This window comes from Hemicordylus capensis, chromosome 4 (assembly GCF_027244095.1).
Source record: "Hemicordylus capensis ecotype Gifberg chromosome 4, rHemCap1.1.pri, whole genome shotgun sequence".
NCBI lineage: Eukaryota > Metazoa > Chordata > Lepidosauria > Squamata > Cordylidae > Hemicordylus > Hemicordylus capensis.
The window spans coordinates 172,556,748-172,579,590 of NC_069660.1; the positions used below are offsets into that span (position 1 = coordinate 172,556,748).

Genomic DNA, 22,843 nt, shown 5'->3' on the forward strand with positions numbered 1-22,843 from the left:
AGTTGCAATGATCATGAGAACGGTGACAAAGCAGCCCAGAACTACATGGGGGGAACTTGTCAATGATCTCAGGGCAGCTGGAACCATAGTCACCAAGAAAACAATTGGTAACACACTACGCCGTGAAGGACTGAAATCTTGCAGTGCCCGCAAGGTCCCCCTGCTCAAGGCAGCACATGTACAGGCCCGTCTGCAGTTTGCCAATGCACATCTGAATGATCCAGAGGAGAACTGGGCGAAAGTGTTGTGGTCAGATGAGACCAAAATCGAGCTCTTTGGCATCAACTCAACTCGCCGTGTGTGGAGGAGGAGGAATGCTGCCTATGAGCCCAAGAACACCATCCCCACCGTCAAACATGGAGGTGGACACATTATGCTTTGGGGGTGTTTTTCTGCTAAGGGGACAGGACACCTTCACCACATCGAAGGGACGATGGACGGGACCATGTACCATCAGATCTTGGGTGAGCACCTCCTTCCCTCAGCCAGGGCATTGAGAATGGGTCGTGGATGGGTATTCCAGCATGACAATGACCCAAAACACACAGCCAAGGCAACAAAGGAGTGGCTCAAGAAGAAGCACATGAAGGTCCTGGAGTGGCCCAGCCAGTCTCCAGACCTTAATCCCATAGAAAATCTGTGGAGGGAGCTGAAGGTTCGGGTTGCCAAACATCAGCCTCGAAACCTTTCTGACTTGGAGAGGATCTGCAAAGAGGAGTGGGACAACATCCCTCCTGGGTTGTGTGCAAACCTGGTGGCCAACTACAAGAAACGTCTGACCTCTGTGATTGCCAACAAGGGTTTTGCCACCAAGTACTAAGACATCTTTTGTGAAGGGATCGAATACTTATTTCCCTCACTACAATGCAAATCCATCGCTGACTTTTGGGCACTGGGCTTTTGAGGGTTTGTTTGCTGTTATTCTGTCTCTCACAGCTACAATAAACCTACCATTCCAATTATAGCCTGGTCATTTCTGTGTCAGAGGGCAAACGGACAAAATCAGTAGGGGATCAAATACTTATTTCCCTCACTGTACATATGTGATGATGCCTATTAACATTAAAAGGACGAATAGTACTTAGAATGTAGGAGAGTATTAAAAATGTGAATGCTAAAAGAGCTAAAAGTACTAAAATACTAAAAATGTAAATGCATATAATAATAATACTATTACTATGTTTAAAAGTCATAAAAATGTATAAAAGACATTAAAAGGGTCATAAAATAGTAGAGTTAAAAAACCCCATAATATAATAGAGCTTAAAAAGTCAGAGTAAAAATTATATTGAACGTTAAGACCAATAAAAGGAGTAAAAGGCGTGAACAATTACAGAATCAAATCAGGGCTAAAAAGGCTCAGAGCCCATCATCCGCCGGTAGATGCCAATCGCAGCCGCACAGTATCTGGCAACGCTATATGTTATGGTAGGCTTAAGGTCAGAGAGTATCAGGGAACTGTAGAACTGTCTTGGATGTCCTAGAAACTTGCTTAACAGTGGAAGAATGAGAGAGGCACAAATGTCTCTATCGAACGAGCAGTATAGGAGGACATGCTCAATAGTTGCAATCTGCCCTGAGCCATAGGGGCATAGATGGTCTGCAAATGGGATCCTTCTATAGCGGCCTTCTAGCACTGCTGAGGTGAGGCCATGGCAGCGAGCCAAGGTGAATGCCCTTCTGTGGTTTGAGGCCTCCAGTTGATTGAGATATGCTGCAGGAGAAGCAGAATATCTAAGCCCGTCACTGATATAAAACTTTGGGACTCTGCTGAGATCAGTTTGGTGCTCAATGTCTGTAATGTGCTGTTTGATGGTTGCTTTTGCCTGATCATAGCCCATGCTGAGCAGGGTCAGGGTGGAGAGGCCCAGCATTCCCAGCCGTGTATTGATTACTCAGAAGCCTTGTCCAGCTAGGCATCAGTAAACTAGGCAAGGTTGGCAGCTCATCCTGAATTAACGCTGTAGACTGAAAACAAGTCTGCCTTTTTTAGCTTCTTGATGCAGAATCCAGTGTGTTCCTTGTCAATAGTTTGATTATTTACATACATAATAAGCCAACATATTTTCTTCTCCCTCCCCCTCACCCCACTTTGCAGGTTTATTCTTCAGTCCAAAGGAGTAATTCACAACCAGCTCCTAGAAAAAAAGAAAATAGCAGAAGAGAAAATTAAGGAATTGGAGGTAAGCTTGGGGTAGAGAGTCACCTTAAGTGGTGCAGTGGGGAAATGTTTGACTAACAAGCAGAAGGTTGCCGGTTTGAATCCCTACTGGTACTGTATTGGGCAGCAGCGATCTAGGAAGATGCCAAAAGGCATCATCTCATACTGCGTGGGAGGAGGCAATGGTAAACCCCTCCTGTATTCTACCAAAGAAAACCACAGGGTTCTGTGGGTGCCAGGAGTCAAAATCGACTTGACGGCACACTTTACCTTTATGTTCCTAGAATGGCAGTGTTCTCAGATAGTAGGATAGAAGACCAAGCAACAAAGGGTCAGCTCTTCTTCCAACAAGAGGCAAGGTGACTACGTGATATCCTCCATGAAAAGGAGGTTCGTCCTGGTCCCTTTGGTTCTTCTTCTGTTGAAGAGCAGAATTTCTCTACTGCCTGTAGGTCTTTTACTAGAATTTGCTTCTTTCTCTCTCCGTCTACCAGCTGTCCTGGCCATAGTATCTAAGGAAGTCGTCTTGTTTGAAGCCTGCACTATATGCCCCCCCCACCATATTGCCTATGCAGTATGCTGCCAGCAGCCTGCAGTTGCCCCACCCAGGATGAGGGAGCCTGAACAACAAAATTTGCCAGCCACCAGTGTCCCTCAGGCTTGCTTTCCCACACACTTCAGGCTGTGCCCTAACCAGCAAAATGCTGCTGTGCTTTCATACGCCCTCTTATCCTGGGAAAGGGAAGCACTCAAAGGACATTGCCACTTGTATCACATGCCTGAGACGAAGGCCTGGCGAAGGAAGTGTCTGCCCTATGCCAACATGTTGCTCAGAGAAGGAAAGAGAAGCTCACACATGGGAGGTGTATAGCAGCCATCATGGGGGCAGGAGCCAAAGCTGTTTTCTCAAGGGGGCACTAAGTGGGGATCTACAATTGTTCCCCATCATTGAGGGTCAGTCCTGCCACCCCAGGTTCAGAAAGGACCAGGAATGGGTTAAGAAAATGGTTGTGAAGGACACGGCAGGCTCCCAAATCAAGCTACAAGCAGAGAACCCTTGCTCATTTTTCTCCTCCTAGTTACTGTTGGCAACTATAAATTATGAACAGAAGACTGATTATATTCATTTGCAAGTCCTATAATTGATCAGGTGAAGATTACTAACTCTTCATTGCCAAGGGCCAAACTTGCAGTATCTGCATTCTCCTCCAGCTATAGTGTTGCAGTCGTCTGTCATCAGGCCTTGGAATGGGTGGGCATTTCAGCCAGTGCAGTACCAGGGATGCAAAATGGCAGACATACCAAGCCCCTCTCTTTCAAGTAATTGCTAAAGAAGGCTTGCCACTAAGGATTTGACAATCACAGGTCATTTCCAAATGAGGGATATGTGCCACCTTAACATCTCCTTGACAAAGCTGTTGGCATGGCGAATATGTTCTTGGTGTAATATTTTAAAAAAGGCTCCTACTGAAGATCTGCAATTTCCTAGTCTTTGAACATCTATTTTTAACTTTTTTTTTTAAAATGGAAAGTAGGCAATAGATATGTTCAGGAACAACTGTGCTAATGATGTTTGAAGCAAGCTAATATTTTAATAACATTTGGGGCTAAATGTCAGGTCAGATTTAATGAAGACAAAGTCTGCTTGACTCGGCAGCTAAGGACAGCCTTGGCGGCCAGTGCAGGTCAGATGCCCTAGAGGAAAAATGGTAGACATGTTACAGCTATATTTGCTCCTCTTTCAAAAATGCATTTGGGAATAACAGCTGTCATTTCTCAGCGATGGTGGTCATGGTGACCTCATTGCTAGGACAGTTGGCATTGGAGTTCAGGGTCAGTACTCCTGAGAAAAGCTTCAGTTCTTTTGTTATGCTGATGTTACTGTTGTCCGAAGTGACACCATTTACTATGCTGTTAAATATTAGAGGATTTCTTCCGCCATTCTGTTAAGCCTTATGGAGGCTGGGTTGGAATGGTGGCTCAGTTGATATCTCCTCAATTTTAATTGTATGTAAAATTGTGAGATCAGACCAAAGTGGCTATCATTGTTAAAATCTGCTGTTGGAACAGTGGCACTTCTTCGGAGATATTCCTAGTGTTGGTAGTGCAAGAAGTACTGGATATCAAGCTACTGTGAAAAATGGCTGAACATGCCTTCTTTGTTTTTGTTGGTTGTTGAATTCAAATTCATGATCTGCCCTTTGGCCCTTAGAGGCCTTCAAGACAGCTTGCAACTGTAAAACATACATTAAAATCATAACTACTTTTCTTCTTCGTAGTCTCTGTGCAGTCACACTGATGGGATCTGTGCCTGTGCAGTAAAACTTCTTATTTATTTATTATTTCTCTGTGTAAACCGCCCTGAGCCATCTTTGGAAAGGCGGTGTGGAAATCGAATTATTATTATTATTAATAATAATAATAATAATACTGCTGCTGACCTCCCTCTCAGAAAGGGAAGGTCCTAGCTACAGGATGGGGCCATAGCTCAGTGGTAGAGCATATGCTTGCATCCAGAGATTCCGGCTGTGGCATCTGCAAGCACCATGTTTACGCAAATCTAAGAGGCACAGTCCTTCTCCCTCTGAGGTAGCTAACAGCGCCTGAGAAGAACATGTGCTCTGGCAGGAGGAAGGGGCTTCCAGGCATTTGTGCACACTCTCCAGGACGCAGGGGAATGGCAAGGAGGAGCACTGGCTCTGAGGGGCTGCAGCCACCACCGCTCAGAGCAACTCATGTGACTCCTGTTCTCTTGATCATAGCCTGCTGCCCCAGCACGGATTCCTGGTGTGCACATTTAAGGCGCTCCCTTCTAAACTCAAAACTTGGGGGGGGGGGGACCTCATCTTGGATACGGGTAAATACAGTAGGGAAAGATTCCTGTGTGAAACTCTGGAAAGCTGCTGTAAGTCAGTGCGGACAATTCTGAGCTAATGGTCCATTTGACTTATAAGGCAGCTACTATGTTCCTGTGAAGGTGCCCATCTAGAGATGTGGAGTGAGCTCCTTTCCAATCAGTTCTTTTCTAACTGCTGCATGAGCAGCAGCTTTGGAGACTGCTCTGCAGCAACTTGCTTGCTGTGGCTTTTGCCTGGTTTCTTCTCTTTTCCCACTGGTTTTGAGGTTCTTCAACGTGGTCTCTGTGCTTTACACGAATGGGCTTTGTGCCTGCGCAGAGACCACATCGGAGCTTTAGTTCTAACTTTTTTGGCGGTAACCCCACCCCCACGGTATATAGGCGGCTGCACGGGCTTCCCTCTTCAGTCTTTCTTCGTCCGCGATAGAAGACACATCGTTGAGCACTCCTTGCTAGATCGTGCTGTTAAGTATCTACCCTTGCCGGTTTTTACCCTATATTTTGTTTAGTATTCCTCTTCATTAGCATTTTTATTTCATCCCCAGTAAACCACCCCCGCCCCACCTTCAAAGTTTCCTTGGATTTTTGCCATTCCGTCGTGGTCCTTGGGCCCAGCGTGCTACGGTTTCCTTGGTCCTTCACCGGCCTATGGCCAAGACTACAAACTTTAAGCAGTGTAGTCACTGCAGATCTAAGATCCCCTCGACCGCCGGCCACAAACTTTGCCTTTTTTGTTTGGGCGAGGCCCGTAAGGTTGGTTCTTGCCCGCACTGTGTGGCCTTTACCAAACAGGCACGCAAGAATCGAGCATCGCGTCTTCGTTCTTGGCTTCGGGAACAAGCCTTCAAGTGTTTGGGCTCAGACAAACCGCCTACTATGCAGGCCTCTTCAAGCTCTTTTCCTTTGGCCCCTGTTTCCTCCCCACCAGGGATCTCGGTGAACACACCAGAGGCCAATGTACCGGTTGATCCCGTGGCTCAGGCTTCGACCTCGGTACCGAAGAATTCTGTGGCAGTGTCGATCTCGACAGCGGCACTCATTGAACCACACTCTGTCCAACCAGCCAAGAAGAGAAAGAGAAAGAAGGCCCGTCATGCTCTGGCGGAGTCCCCCAAGAAAAAGCATAGATCGATGTACGATACTAGTCACCGATCCCGTACGCTCCAGACGGAGACTATTCTAGATGCTGAGGTGGCTTATGCATCTAGTCCCCACGATCCCGTTTACGAATCCGAGCGGGATTCTGAACCCGAGGCTCTTCCACCGGAACAGCCCTGTCGATGGTCTAATCGAAAACTTAAGGCAGCCCTCGATGAGTGCTACGCCCCTCAGGTTGAGGATGAGGCGGACTATTTTTATGCCTACCAGGAGGCGCCTCTAAGGAGATGGCATTCTCAGTCGCTCTTCACCGCCACGCCTGGCTCAGATCTTCCGGACTGACACCCGACGCTAGATCCAGAGTGGAAGATCTTCCCTTTGATGGTTCATCCTTATTTGGAGAAAAGACGGATGATACCCTTCAGAAAGTGAAGAAACTTCGTAACACGGCCCGCTCTATGGGGCTCCAACAGTCCTCATCCTGACCTTATTGGCCACAGACATGGCAGCAACAGCCATACTCCTCTAAACACCAGTACTACCAACCACAAGACAGGTCTTTTCGTTCTTCCAGGTATCAACCTTACAGAAAGCGCTCCAGCTTCACCGGCTCCAAGCAGCAGCAGCAGCAACGCTCTAAAGGGTCCCAGCCCTATACTAAGAGACAATGACTTGAAAACCCCTCTCAGATGGGGCACCAGGCTCTCCTCCTGCATCTCCACCTGGGAAAATATCACCACTGACTCCTGGGTTCTTATCATTGTGAGATTCGGCTATGCTATAGAGTTTGCATCCACCCTACCATACAATCCGCCACTCCCCACACCAGCCACCCCTGCTCTCCTCTCGGAAGTCAACTCCCTACTCACAAAATCTGCAATAGAACTGGTTCACAACCCACAGTCCCTGGGTTTCCATTCCCGATACTTCATGGTACCCAAGGTGGACGGCTCCCTCTATCCCATCCTGGATCTCCGGGAGCTGAACTCCTATGTCACATACCGGAGGTTTTGTATGGTCACCATTCCCACCATCATCTCCCTCCTGCGCAAGAACCAATGGTTCGTCTCAATAGATCTCAGGGATGCCTACTATCATATCACCTTCAGACCTCAGCAATGTCGTTTCCTTCGCTTTCAGATAGTGGACACCACTTACCAGTTCCATGCCCTCTCCTTCAGGCTGGCATCTGCTCCGCGGGTGTTCACCAAATGCATGGCTCGCGTGGTGGCGGCCCTGCAGTAACAAGACATTCAAATTTTTCCATAGCTCGATGACTGGCTCGTGGTAGCCAACAACCCACAATCTTTACTGAGGGATCTCCACACGGTCATCAACCTCCTTTCCAACCTGGGGCTCCAGGTGAATTACGAGCAGTTGAAACTCAGCCCTTCCAGAACCATAGAATTTTTGGGGACCATCTTTGACTCCATTCAGTCAAAGACTTTCCTGCCTCAGCGCAGGATCCAGGCTATCCTGGATCTGTCATCCCACCTCCTCTCCCACCCGTGTCAGTCTGCACGTACAATCCAGCACCTGCTGGGCCACATGGCCTCCACCACCTACGTCCTCCCTCACGCTCGTCTGCGTGCCAGGACTCTTCAACACTGGTTCCTGTCCGTATTCTCCCCACACGAAGATTCCCTCACTCGCACCCTTACGATCCCGCCTCAAGTCCTATGTTCCCTCTTGTGGTGGACGGACCTTGCCAACCTCAGCGTCGGCTCCCCCTTCCAGCCTCCACGTCATATCCTTCTACTCTCTATGGATGCACCCATGGAAGGCTGGGGTGCCCATGCCAACAACCCCAACATCCACAGCACTTGGTCCCCGGGCGAAGCCGCTCACCATATCAACCACCTTGAACTGCTGGCCATCTTCAAGGCTCTAAGGACCTTTCTCCCTCTAATACGAGACTCTAACATTCTGGTCCAAACGGACAATACTACTGCCAAGGCTTACCTGAACAGGCAAGGCGGCACCTCCTCCAGCTCCCTCCTATTCCTAGCCATGGAAATGTGGTTCTGGTGCATTCGCCATGGCGTCACCCCCCTGGCGGTCCATATTCAGGGCCAGGACAACGTCACGGCGGACAGGTTGAGCAGGATTCACTCAACGTCCCACAAATGGCAGCTACATCCCCCCACGCTCCACTCCCTCTTCCGCCCCTGGTTCCTCCCAGAAATAGACCTCTTCGCATCGGAGACAAATGCACAATGTCACCTGTATTGCTCCAGGTCCAGGATCGGGCCCAACTCTCTCAGGGACACGTTTGCTATGAACTGGGTGAGACTTCTGCTCTACACCTTTCCCCCGATTCCTCTACTTCCTGGAGTTCTTCAGAAAATCTCCCAGGACCGCCCGCAATACATACTCATTGCCCCGTGGTGGCCCAGGAGGCCCTGGTTTCCCCGCCTCCTCCACCTCTCCAATCATCAATACTCCCGCCTGCCACACAACCCTCGCCTTCTCTCCCTGCAGAACGGTCGCCTCCTCCATCCATACCTACAACGTCTCCATCTCATGGCTTGGCACATAGTCCCAACCTGCCCGTAGACCTACAGAGAATAGTAATGCTTCATGTAAACCTACTACCCTCGCCTCCTATTCCCATAAATGGACATGTTTTCAGAACTTTCTAGAAAACAGGAACGTTCCCTTACACTCTGTCTCTGTAGAACATGTTTGTTCATACTTACTGTCCCTCAAGGAGGCTGGACTGAAGATGCCTTCCTTGCGAGTTCATCTCGCAGCCATAGTGGCTAACTCTCCACCATCTACGCCGTCATGGTTACAACACCCCACGGTCAAGCGTTTTCTGAAAGGCCTCACCCACCTTTACCCGGACCCGCCGGTCATGGCACCTGCATGGGATCTGACCTTGGTGCTCTCCTCTCTCATGCACCCTCCCTTCGAACCCATGGCCACGATTTCTCTGGATCTTCTTTCCTGTAAGGTGGCCTTCCTTATGGCTATCACTTCTGCCAGGCGGGTCAGTGAACTCAGAGCACTGAGAGTTGACCCTCCTTATCTGGTTTTCCATAGAGAGAAGGTCGTCCTCAGACCAGACATTGCCTTCCTCCCGAAGGTAGTTACTTCCTTTCATCGCTCCCAACCTATCTCCTTACCTGCGTTCTTCTCTGAACCATTATCTGAGGCCGAACGACGTCTCCACACCCTCAACGTTCGTAGAGCGCTCGCCTTCTGTGTAGACCGAACCTCTGCTCTCCGCACCTTTACCTCTCTTTGTGCTTCACTCTGGACCCAACAGAGGTAAGCAGGCCTCTGCACAGACCATATCCAGATGGGTGGTTCGCTCCATCACTTTAGCATACCAGCTCTCCAAGAAGCCTCTCCCACCCTCCATCAAAGCACACTCAACAAGAGCGGTCATGGCTTCTACTGCCTTTGACAGGTCCATTCCTTTGGACGTTATCTGCCAGGTGGCTATGTGGGCATCAAAACACTCATTTGTGCAGCACTACGTCCTGGATGTCCAAGCCAGAAAAAACACAACGTTTGGCGGGGTGGTGTTACAGTCCATCTTCTCCTGATCCCTCCTCCAGGTGAGCATGGCACAAGTGCAGCTTGCTATGCGCCTATTTGTGTAAAGCACAGAGACCACGTCGAAGAACGACAGGTTGCTTACCTGTAACTTGGGTTCTTCTAGCGGTCATCTGTGCTCTTACATGCCCTCCCATCCTCCCCTCTTTTAATGTCTTTTCTGCTAGTCTTTCAGATTGGCGGACTCAGAAGACTGAAGAGGGAAGCCCACGCAGCCGCCTATATACCATGGGGGTGGGGTTACCGCCAAAAAAGTTAGAACTCTAGTTTGGAAGCTCCGATGTGGTCTCTGTGCAGGCGCAAAGCCCATTCGTGTAAGAGCACAGATGACCACTAGAAGAACCCAAGTTACAGGTAAGCAACCTGTCGTTCTTGAGCTGTGCCCCCCAGGTTGTATTGGAGTTAGGATGGAAGAACCAATCCTACCTGGCCACATGTCTGTGGTGCAGCAAGTCCTTTTAAGTGCTGCTGCTCATGGGGGGAAGGAACTCTTTCCCTCCAGATGGGCACAGTTGGTGCTTGTTTTGCTTGGGGGAGTCAACTCCTGGCAGCACTGCCAGTGCTTCACTAAGCAAGCCCACTACAGTTGTCACTGCTACATCTCACCTGAATGCAAAACTAAAGGTACACTCTTCAATGAATGAAGAGCAGTCTTTTCTGTATTGACTCCCCTTTCAAGGATGGCTGGTGGCGGGGCAGGGAGCAAATGCTCCCCCCCCCCGTCCGTGTCCCCCATTGTTTCAGTAATTGCATATGTGGGACACCGCTCACTCACCCATAAATTGCAGTTTTCTGGTGCCAAAATTGTCCCTTTCTCATAAGAACAGCCCTGCTGGATCAGGCCCGAAGCCTATCTAGTCCAGCATCCTGTTTCCCACAGTGGCCCACCAGATGCCTATGAGAAGCCCACAGGCAAGAGGTGAGGCCATGTCCTCTCTCCTGCTGTTGCTCCCCTGCAACTGGTATTTAGAGGCATCTTGCCTCTTAGGCATCATAGGAACATAGGAAGCTGCCACATATTGAGTCAGACTATTGGTCTATCTAGCTCAGTATTGTCTTCACAGACTGGCAGCAGCTTCTCCAAGACTGCAGGCAGGAATCTCTCTCAGCCCTATCTTGGAGATGCCAGGGAGGGAACTTGAAGCCGTCTGATCTTTCCAGAGCAGCTCCATCCCCTGAGGGGAATATCTTACAGTGCTCACACTTCTAGTCTCCCATTCTTATGCAACCAGGGTGGACCCTGCTTAGCTAAGGGGACAAGTCATGCTTGCTACTACAAGACCAGCTCTCCTCTCCTTAGACTAGTAGCAGCAGACTAGTAGTCATTGATAGACCTGTCCTCCATGAATTTGTCTAAGCCCCTTTTAAAGCCATCCAAGCTAGTGGACATCACCACATCCCATGGCAGAGAATTCCATAGATTGATCATGCCCTGGGGGGAAAGTACTTTCTTTTGTTGGTCCTAAATTTCCTCGCCTTCAGTTTCACGGGATGTCTCCTTGTTCTAATGTTGTGAGAGAGGGAGAAAATTTTCTCTCTGTCCACTCTCTACTCCATGCATCATTTTCTATGGCTCAAACTATCATACTTTGAGCATATTATGCGAAGACCCAGCTCCTTTGGGAAGACTGTAATGCTGGGGAAAGTTGAAGGAAAGAGAAGAAGAGGCCGACCAGCAGCAAGGTGGATGGACTTGATCACGACAGCAATGAATACACCAGTGAGAGACCTTATAGGCCGAATTGAAGACAGATCATCCTGGAGAGAATCTTTCTATGTGGTCGCTAAGAGTCGACACCAACTTGATGGCATTTAATCAATCAATCAGTAATGTCTCCCTGTAGTCACCTCTTTTCCAAATTAAAAAGCCCCAGATGCTGTAGCCTTGCCTACAGGACGGTACTCCAGGCTCCTGATCATCTTGATTGTCCTCTTCTGCACCTTCTGCAGTTCTACAGTATCCTTCTTAAGATATGGTAACCAGAACTCCAAATGTTGCCACACCATCAATTTGTATAAGGGCATTAGGAACATAGGAAACTGCCATATACTGAGTCAGACCATTGGTCTATCTAGCTCAGTGTTGTCTTCACAGACTGGCAGCAGCTTCTCCAAGGTTGCAGGCAGGAATCTCTCTCAGCCCTATCTTGGAGAAGCCAGGGAGGGAACTTGAAACTTCTGCTCTTCCCAGAGCGGCTTCATCCCCTGAGGGGAATATCTTGCAGTGCTCACACATCAAGTCTCCCATTCATATGCAACTAGGGCAGACCCTGCTTAGCTATGGGGACAAGTCATGCTTGCTACCACAAGACCAGCTCTCCTCCCTTTATAATATTAGCATTATAATATTAGCATTTCTATTTTTAATTCCCTTCCTAATAATCCCTAGCATGGAATTTGCTTTTTTCACATCTGCCACATAATGCGTGCACACAACTTCTTTCAGCAGCTATCTTTCCGTGAGGTGTTCATCATGACCCCAAGATCTCTCTCCTGGTCAGTCACTAACACCTCAGACACCATCAGTGTATATGTAAAGTTGATTTTTAAAAATTCAATATGCATCACTTTACACTTGCTTACATTGAACCGTATTTGCTGTGTTGTAGCCCATTCACCCAGTTTGGAGAGATCTTCTTGGAGTTCCTCACAATCAGTTTTGGATTTCACTACCCTAAATAGTTTAGTGTCATCTGTAAATTTGGCCACTTCACTGCTTACCAAGTTAAAGAGCACTGGTCCCACTACAGATCTTTTTACTTCCCTCCGTTTGGAGAACTGTCCATTTATTCCTATCCTTTGTTTCCTGTCCTTCAACCAGTTACCAATCCACACATGAACCTGTCCTTTTATCCCATGACTGGTAAGTTTACTCAAGAGCGTTTGGTGGTGAATTTTGTCAAAAGCTTTTTGGAAGCCCAAGTATACTATATCAACCAGATCACCATTATCCACATGCCTGTTGACACTCTGAAAGAACTCCAAAAGGTGAATGTGGCAAGATTTGCCCTTGTGGAAGCCATGCTGGTTCTCCTTCAGCAAGGTCTGTTCTACTATATGTTTAACAATTTTGTCCTTAAGTATGCTTTCCTTCAGTTTACCCAGCATAGAAGTTAAGCTGACTGCCCTGTCGTTTCCCTGATCCCCCCTGAACACCTTTTAAAAAATCAGAGTTACATTGGCTACTTTCCAGTCCTCTGGTACAGAGCCTGATTGTAAGGACAAGTTACATATTTTTGCTAGGAGATCAGCAATTTCACATCTTGCCCCACTCTAAATGCACGTGCGCGCACACTGTCTTGATACTGCCACCCAGAACAAAACTCATTTTGTACACAGATGGGGAGAAGAATAGAGGGAATTCTGGCTGCATCCCCAACAGTATCTTAATTGGGCATCCAAAGATATGCATTTCTTTCATTGATCAGTCAATCTCCTGCAACCTCCATGGGAAGTATTCTTTTGAACTAGGCATTCCAAAACTTGTTGCCTGGAAGAAGGCGATTTGGAATTATGTTAGCATGCCCTGTCCGGCTTTTTCTGTTGTGAGAGAGACCTGAGCATGAAGTGAGGAAGTTTCCCTGCTTATCTCTTTGGGTTTTCTGTTTTCTTTTGACTTATAAAAAGCATGCTGCTGTTACTGCTGCACCGAGTTTGGAACTTCAGTCTACGATCAACATGGATTTTGCTAGTTTCAGGAGGTTTGTTTGGTGGTGGTGATAGCAGAGATGTTGTGCAGACTCCAAGACAGTTCTGTGTGGCATTTCATGAACATCTGGAAAATCATTTTTCAGCCCCAAGAGATTAGGGAGGTTTGCAATTCTCTTGGTTTTTATCCTCCTCTTAGAGCATTCTGCAGTGTAGTATATAGTGTTCTCAAGCCAGTTGTTCATGTTGGAGCCCATGACTCAGCACAACACTTGGAAAAAACAATCAAGGCTAGAACTCAGAATGGGTTTGGGAGTTTGGATGGGCAGGACATACGGACATTTAAATTGCTTTATACAGCGTCTGTCTAGCTCAGTCTTGTCCACCCAGCTGGAAGTAGCTCTCCTGAGTCTGAGGCAAGGGTCTTGGCCAACCCTGCTACCTGAGATCCTTTGTCACTGGAAATGCTGGAGCTTGGACCCAGTGCTCTCCCACTGAGCTATGGCTGCTTTCCAAGAATTTGTTGCAGACAAGGGAAGCCTTCTGCTCTCTAAAATGTTCACCCCTCCTCCAGCTTTGATAATATTGAATATTCTTTATCTGTTTTATTATGGTGTGTGTAGGGGGCATGCCGCGAGAGATCTATTTTGGAAGCATCCTAAAAGAATGAGTGCAGCCCCTTTTTTTAGCTTAACAATGCTGGGAGGAAAACTAAGTCATGTTTTTCTTCCCTTGTTTTTAAGGAGATGTTAGAACAACACTGCTTTAGGAAAGCATTATCTGTTTCCATTGTAGCATGTGTTGTATGTTGTTTTTAAATGTGGCGCATTTCAGAGAGAGTAACTTTGTGATACACTAAAGACATGGAGGAAGTGATTATGACTGTGTGTTTTCACTGTTAGCACTTGATAATCCCCTCTCTCCCCTTTACTATTCTCAGCCTGCTTAGTTGTTGGGCGTTGTCAGACGAAGTGGCTAAAAATAACACATAAGGGGAGGCTGCTGTAAGGTGGCTTTCTGTGCTGCTGCAACTGGCTGAATTTAGATTTGCCATATGAAAGTCAGGGAAAGAGCCTTTTGGCATTCTTGATTGTTTGATAAAGTGCTTTCATGTCTGTTGCTTTGTGTCTGATCTTTCAAATGTATCTCACTATGTACAAGACAGGCATAACTGAGAGTTGCTCTAGGCCTTTCTGCATCTGGAATTTTTGTCCTATAAAATCATACATAGAAGATAAGATCCACACTTCTAAGCTTATGTTAGAAATTGCCATACTATTTGAGCCTATGAAGGTCATCTCTTGATAAGTTTTAAATCTAAAGTAGCTCCTTGCTTAACTTTGTTTCATCTGATAATTCTGTTGCTAAATTTAGATGTTTTGGTTGCACGCAATTAATCATTTTAGAAAGGCATGTAGATTTGGTAGAATGTTTCAGGCAATAGGGATCTCGTCACATTGCTTGATGTATTCTCTTTCTCAGTTCTCTCTGTTACCATGGTAGCTAGCGTGTTGCTAGTCAAGCAAGTAAAATATCTAATTCTCTTCTTTTCCATCCAAAGTAATGTTTTAAAAAGTGCATGTGCTCACTTAGTGAGCTCCCTATTGCTAAGACATTGGTAAAAAAGAGAAGCAAGTGCTGATTCTCTTGCTGAGCCTATGAAGATGTGCATAAAGGTGGCTTTATCTACCTCTAAGCCGCCTCCTGAACAACATCAGTCTGCACCTATCCTGCTGTGTTCTTTCTCAACGTTTAGTACATTGGCTTGGCTTTGGGGGCCTCAGGGCTCCAGTATTTAACTGATTGCTAACAAGTGGTGCTTGGCCCTCCCAGCTTGCGGTCAAGGGGATGACCTCAAGGGGATGATCTGAGAAGTAAGGTCCTCAGTAGCAGCGTCAGGAAAGGGAGAGGGCAGTGCTGTTTCAGAATCAAGCCTTTGGGACAGTGAGAAGGAGCGAGGCCAGTCCAGCACCTCTGATATAGGGGGACGGACAGGGTGTGTGTTTGTGAAGTGAGGCAAAGATGCAGGTGTTCTATTCAGCGGTGTAGGTGCGGGGAGACTCCTCATATCATGCAGTTCCTCCTTTTTAACCATGCTTGTTTTGCGGGACCCCATCCCATCAACCGATGCACCCCTTCCCCTGCCGACTGAGCAAAGAGGCACCTTCCAAAGTGGTGATTCTCTTCTGTTTAGCAGGGGAATTTCAGCAACTGTTTCTGTCCAGCCCCATCACAACAGCCTTCCAGTGGTTTTTTCTGTTGTCTACCTTTATGTTTCTTTTTAGCTGATGAGCCATTTTGGCACAGGGAGGCATCTTTGTTTTTTCTATGTAAACTGCTTTGAGAGATTTGTTGAAAAGCGGCACATAAATATCTGCAGCAGTAGTAGGAAAATGCAATTCACAGTTCCCTCAATTGCCTATATACTATACCAACCCAACAGCAGCAACCAAACTTTGACTACTGGGATCAAACCAGGGAGTGCATACTCTCTCAACTTGTATGGATCCTCAGGATGCATCACAAGATCTCTTTCCTGACCAGTAGCCCTCCAGACAGCTGTGTATGCCCTCTCTGGTCTCCTGGACTTCCTGTCATGACATATACCAAACTTCTCATCCAACCCAGACTAGGAATGTTGGCTCTATTGTTCGGGTGTATTTATATAGGCCTAGTATTAGTTGTAAGCCAGCTCTTCCCAGTCTATCTATATAAAACTGAATGTCTGTTTGTATGTTCCCTATACATTCCCTTTGAGCTAACAGGACCAAATTTGGCAAGGCGACTTCCTAGGACCCTATGAGTAACATAGGATACCAGACACCCCCACAATCACCCCATCACCCCTCGCTCCCCCCACAACTTTCTCTCTCTCTCTCGCCCCCCCCCCCCAAATTTCTCTTTCTCTCTCTCTCTCTCGCTCCCCCCCACAACTTTCCCTCTCTCTCGCTCCCCCTACAACTTTCTCTCTCTCTCGTTCCCCCCACAACTTTCTCTCTCTCTCGCTCCCCCCACAACTTTCTCTTTCTCACTCCCTCCACAATGTTCTCTCTCTCTCGCTCCTCCTCACAACTCTCTCGCTCCCCCAACTCTCTCTCTCACACACCCCACAACTCTCTCTCTCTCCCAACTCTCTCTCTCTCGCTCCCACCACAACTCTCTCTTATCTCTTGCTCCCACCACAACTCTCTCTATCTCTCACTCCCCCAACAACTCTTTCGCTCCCCCACAACTCTCTCTCGCTTCCCCCCACAACTCACTCACTCCCACAACTTTTTCTCTCTCTTGCTCCCCCCACAACTCTCTCTCTCTTGCTCCCCCCACAACACTCTCTCTGTCGCTCCTCCCCAAAACTGTCTCTCTGTCGCTCCTCCCCACAACTCTCTCTCTCTCCCTCCCAACTCTATCTCTGGCTCTCCCCCAAAGCTCTCTCTCTCTCTCGCTCCCCCCACAGCTCTCTCTCCCTCGCTCCCCCTCACAACTCTCTCTCGCTCCCCCCACAACTCTCTCTCTCGCTCCCCCACAACACTTTCTCTCTCTCTGCTCGCTCCCCCCACAACTCTCTCTCTCTGCTCGCTCCCCCCACAACTCTCTCTCTCTGCTCGCTCCCCCCACAACTCTCTCTCTCTGCTCGCTCCCCCCACAACTCTCTCTCTCTCTGCTCGCTCCCCCCACAACTCTCTCTCTCTGCTCGCTCCCCCCACAACTCTCTCTCTCTGCTCGCTCTCCCCACAACTCACTCTCTCTGCTCACTACCCCCACAACACTCTCTGCTCACTCCCCCATAACTCTCTCTCACTCTTTGCTCACTCCCCCCACAACTCTCTCTCTCGCTACGCCACAACTCTCTCTCTCTCGCTACGCCACAACTCTCTCTCTCTCGCTACGCCACAACTTTCTCTCTCTCGCTACGCCACAACTTTCTCTCTCTCGCTACGCCACAACTTTCTCTCTCTCGCTGCCCCCCAACTCTCTCTCTCGCTGCTCGCTGCCCCCCAACTCTCTCTCTCGCTGCTCGCTGCCCCCCAACTCTCTCTCTCGCTGCTCGCTGCCCCCCAACTCTCTCTCTCGCTGCTCGCTGCCCCCCAACTCTCTCTCTCGCTGCTCGCTGCCCCACAACTCTCTCTCTCGCTGCTCGCTGCCCCACAACTCTCTCTCTTGCTGCCCCACAACTCACTCTCTCTCTGCTTGCTCCCCCACAACTCTCTCTCTGCTTGCTCCCCCACAACTCTCTCTCTGCTTGCTCCCTCACAACGCTCTCGCTCGCTCGCTCCCCCCACAGCTCTCGCTCGCTTGCTCGCTCCCCCCACAGCTCTCGCTCGCTTGCTCGCTCCCCCCACAGCTCTCGCTCGCTTGCTCGCTCCCCCCACAGCTCTCGCTCGCTTGCTCGCTCCCCCCACAGCTCTCGCTCGCTTGCTCGCTCCCCCCACAGCTCTCGCTCGCTTGCTCGCTCCCCCCACAGCTCTCGCTCGCTTGCTCGCTCCCCCCACAGCTCTCGCTCGCTTGCTCGCTCCCCCCACAGCTCTCGCTCGCTTGCTCGCTCCCCCCACAGCTCTCGCTCGCTTGCTCGCTCCCCCCACAGCTCTCGCTCGCTTGCTCGCTCCCCCCACAGCTCTCGCTCGCTTGCTCGCTCCCCCCACAACACTCTCTCTCTCTCTCTTGTGCTCTCCCCCAACTCTCTCTCCCACGCGCTCTCCCCCACCTCTCCTCTCACTCTCCCCAGCTCTCTCTCTCCCCCCACACACCCCCTCTTGCTCTCCCCCATCCCTCAGCCTCCCCCTCCACCTCTCCTTCCTAGGGAGAGAGGCATTGCGGCAACCTAGGTTGACTCTTCCACAGCAGCGTCCTGCCGAGTCTTCTCACAAGGAAAATGGCCAGTTTGGGCGGGAGAGTACACTGAGGGCTGGCCTCTGTTGCCCTGCCGAGTTTCTTTGTGAGGAGAATGGCCGAGCCGGGGCTTCCCTTCTGGCCTGCATGAAAGGCCCTCAGTGCACTCTTCTGCCCTGACCATCCTCCTCATGAGGAGACTCAGCAGGGCGATGGAGACCGCTGCTCAGTGTTTCTTCTTCTTTCTTCCTTGTTGCCGCAGCGCCACCTCCTCCTCAGCCCTCCGGCTTCCTCCTCCTCCTCCTCCTCCACAGCTGCCCCTCCATCCGCCACTCAGCCCCACTCCGTGCCTTCCCTCTCCTCTGGACAACTGTTGTGAGATGTGCCACGTATCACGGGATGTGCGACATATATCCTAAGGCTTTTAAATAGATAGATTAAAACTTGCCAAATAAGGCTTTTCTCATCCATATGATAGAACTTTAACATAAGTAGAGGCCAAAGTATCGTGTAGGTTTTAATTCTAAAATAGTTTTGGACTGCATGAACATGATAAATTGAAAAATCAGATCTTTAAATTTTAGTGTTATACTGGCAAATGATCATTTGTTTTAAAAGGGTGCTGTCAGGTCGCATTTGTCTTCCAAATGTAGTGTTTTGGGGAAAGAGTTTTATCTTGGTGATATTTCCATCCTTTTGTAACCTTTCAGTGGAGAAGGCTTTTAAAATGAGCCAACATTCCCCACCAGCCAAGTAAAATTTACTCTGGCACCAAATCCTGCCCCCCAGCTAAAACAACCCCATCCTCAACCAGTAGTATTCTGCCAATATTTAAAGCTGGATTTGTAATGTTGACACAGCTGCATGATCATGATAACATCCCACCCGGGTGATGGGTGTTTCCTGATTGCTTGATTTTTGTATACTGGAAATTCAGGGAACTCTCGACTCTGTGCCATGCTAGATACACTAGAACACGAGTTCCCAACAACTGTGGTTATCCAGATGTGGCTGAGCTACAGCTTCCATTATCCCCAGCCACAATAAATTGTCCCTGAGGATGATGGAAATTGTAGTTCAGTGACATCTGGAGTACCACAGGTTGGGAGGGAACCCTTGCAGTAGAAGAATGCTCATCAAGTTAGTGGTGGTGGTGAAGTGCCAGCTCTTTCCATCTGCAAATTGGGAAGCTCGCTGATTTAGTAGGATTTCAGTAGGAAGTGTTTGTATTGTGGAGGCCAAATTCAGATCAAGGAGCTTTGCTCCATAAGCACATTACTATTTTAGCACATTGATACTTCCCTGCCCCCTCGCATTAGGTTTGTGGCCCTTTTTGGGGGGGGGGATTCGGACACTAAGGGCAGAATGTTTCTGAGCATGGGCACAGTGCTTCCCCCTTGACAAATACTTGTTTTTGTGTTCTCCATGTCAGTGAAAGGGTTGCCCTTTATACAGGGTTAGGGGTGTGTACCCAGATAGAATAGAGCCCAAACCATTTTGCAGTTGAATAAGGGAGCCCCCACATTGGATGGGAATTGTAAATCCCTTCTTCTTACCTGCCTTGAGTGGTGGACTTTACAAATTGAGGTTGATACTTTGTGCAATGGCACTAGAGATGTAAAATTTCAGGACATGTTGAAGCCATGAAAAAACAAACAAGCCCTTCCCCCTCGGGGGGGGGGGGCATCAGGGATGGGAAACCAAACAAATTTTGGGGGAAATTGAAAGATCTGCAATACTTCTTTTTTTACAGCCCTTTACAGATTTAAAGTTGTTTTGTTTCTTTAGGAGCATAGAAGGTATTATGTATAACCTGCTTTGTTAATAGCATTGATTATGTTTGCTATATTACATTTAGAAGTATAGCTTATTCAGACAGTATATACAAATGTAGTCATTTAATTTACTTTTAAACATTATTTAGTTTTTGTTATACTTGGGCTACAGTCTGCTGAATTCCAAGGAATCCAGCATCTCTTAGTATTTGACTGTTTATGAGAAGCAGTTAAAAAGTTAATTTTGAAAACCGAAGAAACTGGCTTCATATAGTGCAGCACCCCACCAGTCCAGAAGTGGGGTGTGTGTGTTTGTTCGTACATCCCCAAACCACAGCCTCACTTCTACCAAGCTTGTGGAGGTTCCACTGCGGCAAATGATTGCATCATTACTGTATAGGGATGTGCTGAAATGTGATTCAGCATCTGACTCACCAGCACAATCCCTTTAAAACGAGGGCTTCCACAGCCCCTTTCACAAGGAGGAGAGCAGGTCCATACCTGATGTTCCCCCCGCTTGCCACCACTTCTGTAATCCTGGTGCTCTTCCTGGATATCTTCGCGTGCCAGTGGAGTCTCCCAACTGCCCATGCACGTAAAGGCTAGGACACTTTTTCTTATATGAATGTATCTGAACACCGTTTCCTATACATTTTATTTAGCATTTCAAAAGAAAATATTTCATGATCCAGTTTTTTGGGGGAAAACCAAAGAGTTCTTCCAAAAGAAAAACAGGGGAACACACACACACACCAGGTTTTTCAGCCCCCACCCCGGGCCTTCATATCTCTAAATGGCACCATAGCAATGAGATGCGAACTCACCTGATAACCTTATTTAGGACTGCTGCAGCTGTGACAGTTCTATGCATTCTCATTTGCTATGGCCATACTGTTCATCTATATAAGATTTACTCTCCTGTTACTGCCCATTAGAGTGATGCCTTGGGGAAAATATATCAATACAAAAACAGATGCTTTCATATAAAGCTACGATATTGATTAATGCAGTAGCTTATAAAAACGGGCACGGTGATGCCAAGGTGTCACATTCAAATGTCGAACAAAGCTGGTTCTTGGCTTTAAAATCAACTATAAATGTAGCCTTTAAGGTGCCATGGGTCTCTGCAACAGTGGTTGTATAGTGAAGGCCTAAAAGAACAAATTTCCTCCCTCAATAATTATAGTTGGACCGATGTTTTCATATGAAATAGTAGATAAGACAGAAGATATTTAAGGAAATATAGAAACAAACTAATGCAGCATCAAAAGGGAGGGACCCTGATTCTGGACCTTACCTTGTCTACCATCACATGAGTAATCACTACTCATAGAATCAGTATTCTCAATATTTACTCCATATCTATCCCACTCACTTTTCCTCATCTACTTTGGTTGGTTTATTGCACAGAACCAGAATATTCTTGTAGATTTCTCTCTCTTTACAAGCTGAGCTTGGACATGTTTGAACAGCTTGAGTAGAGCCTCATGGCACTGCCTTGGAACAGAGCTGACAAAGCATTGAATCATCATTGCTGAGCACACCTTAACTTTTAGGTATGTGGATGTGGCACATACAACTTCCTGCTTGGTCCACACCCCTCTTCCCACACACCTTTTGCTTTCTTGCAGCTATATGTTAATGAACAAGGCAGGTCACTTCCTCTCTTCTGTACATAACTGCAGGGCACACAAAAGTTCAAACAAGGGTGCCTGTAAGGCTTGGCTTTTTATTGACTCTCATTTGGCTTTGATCTCTTGACTTTCAAATAGATGACAAATTTCAGAAGCATGTAAGACACGCTGTGCAAAAATTAATACCTCTTAAAAAGCATGTTGACTTTCAAAGTGTGATTGATTTTGCTTTAGGAATAAAGAGCAAAATATTCTGTACAATATTTTGTACAATGTAGAAGTTCTTTACAGAATATATATGCTGGCCTTGGGCCGAAATAAACAAATACATACATACATACAAAATATATTGTAGGAGAAAGAATTTACGGTTAGAAATGATTTTCAAGGATACTCCGCTGGGGCTGTATGTATTCGTTTAGAATATTTATACTCTGCTTTTCTAATTCAAAATTAAACAATTAAATTAAATTAAATTAAATTAAATTAAATTAAATTAAGCAGCTAGTGTTAATCAATCAATCATTGAACCAAAAGTTAATAGCACAATTAAATGTTTACCATATGTCTGTCCCATCTCTGACTATCTAAAACAATTTCTAAGGTTTGATAACATGCTAGCATGACCAAAGGCCAGTTCATATGCTACTTTCAACATGAGATTAGAGATCTCTACCTGTGTACGAATGATCATCCGGATGGAAAACCATACATTCCCTACCCTGGATTTAAATACTAGATGTAATGGAGGATTTAGAATGTGGGGTAATCACTATTATGTGATTAGAGAACTGCCCATATTGCAATGTGGTGGGAGTGCAATGTGGTGTAACTGTCCCATTTACAGCCCTATAACCTTAGAGTTCTAATTGTAAACACAACAAAGCCCAGAATTGGACCATCCAGTTATGTAGGCAGGAATTACTTTTGGCACATTTTTTCCTTCCTGCTTTTGGTGGATAGTTGTGAGTGAGTTCATTTAATCTCTGCCAAACTAACTGACCCAGGTGGGAAACTTGCTGCTTACAAGATGAGCGTGCTGTTTACAAGTTTCACCCACTTTCTTGTATAAAATACATGTGAAAAACTGTGTGTGTGCACCTGTGTTTGAATTTCAAACATGAATATTTATTTATTTGCTGTGACAGGGAAAATTTGATTTTTTTTATTACCCACCAAGACAAGATCTTAAGGGTCACCCCGTCCCTTGTCTTCACTTGCCCACCTTCCACAGCCCCACTTACAGCCTCTTCAGTCACTCCCCCCCCCCATTTCTCCT

At 47.3% G+C, this 22,843-nt stretch overlaps 1 protein-coding gene across 4 annotated transcripts in view; it reads left to right on the plus strand.

Moving 5' to 3' along the window:
* Positions 1–22,843, plus strand: part of PFDN1 (prefoldin subunit 1) — a 74,614-nt gene that overhangs the window by 37,166 nt on the left and 14,605 nt on the right. For all 4 annotated transcript variants that reach the window (XM_053251062.1, XM_053251061.1, XM_053251059.1 and 1 more), the window contains exon 3: positions 2,099–2,183. In XM_053251062.1, coding sequence (XP_053107037.1) covers positions 2,099–2,183 — 85 coding nt within the window. The remainder of the gene's footprint in view (positions 1–2,098; positions 2,184–22,843) is intronic.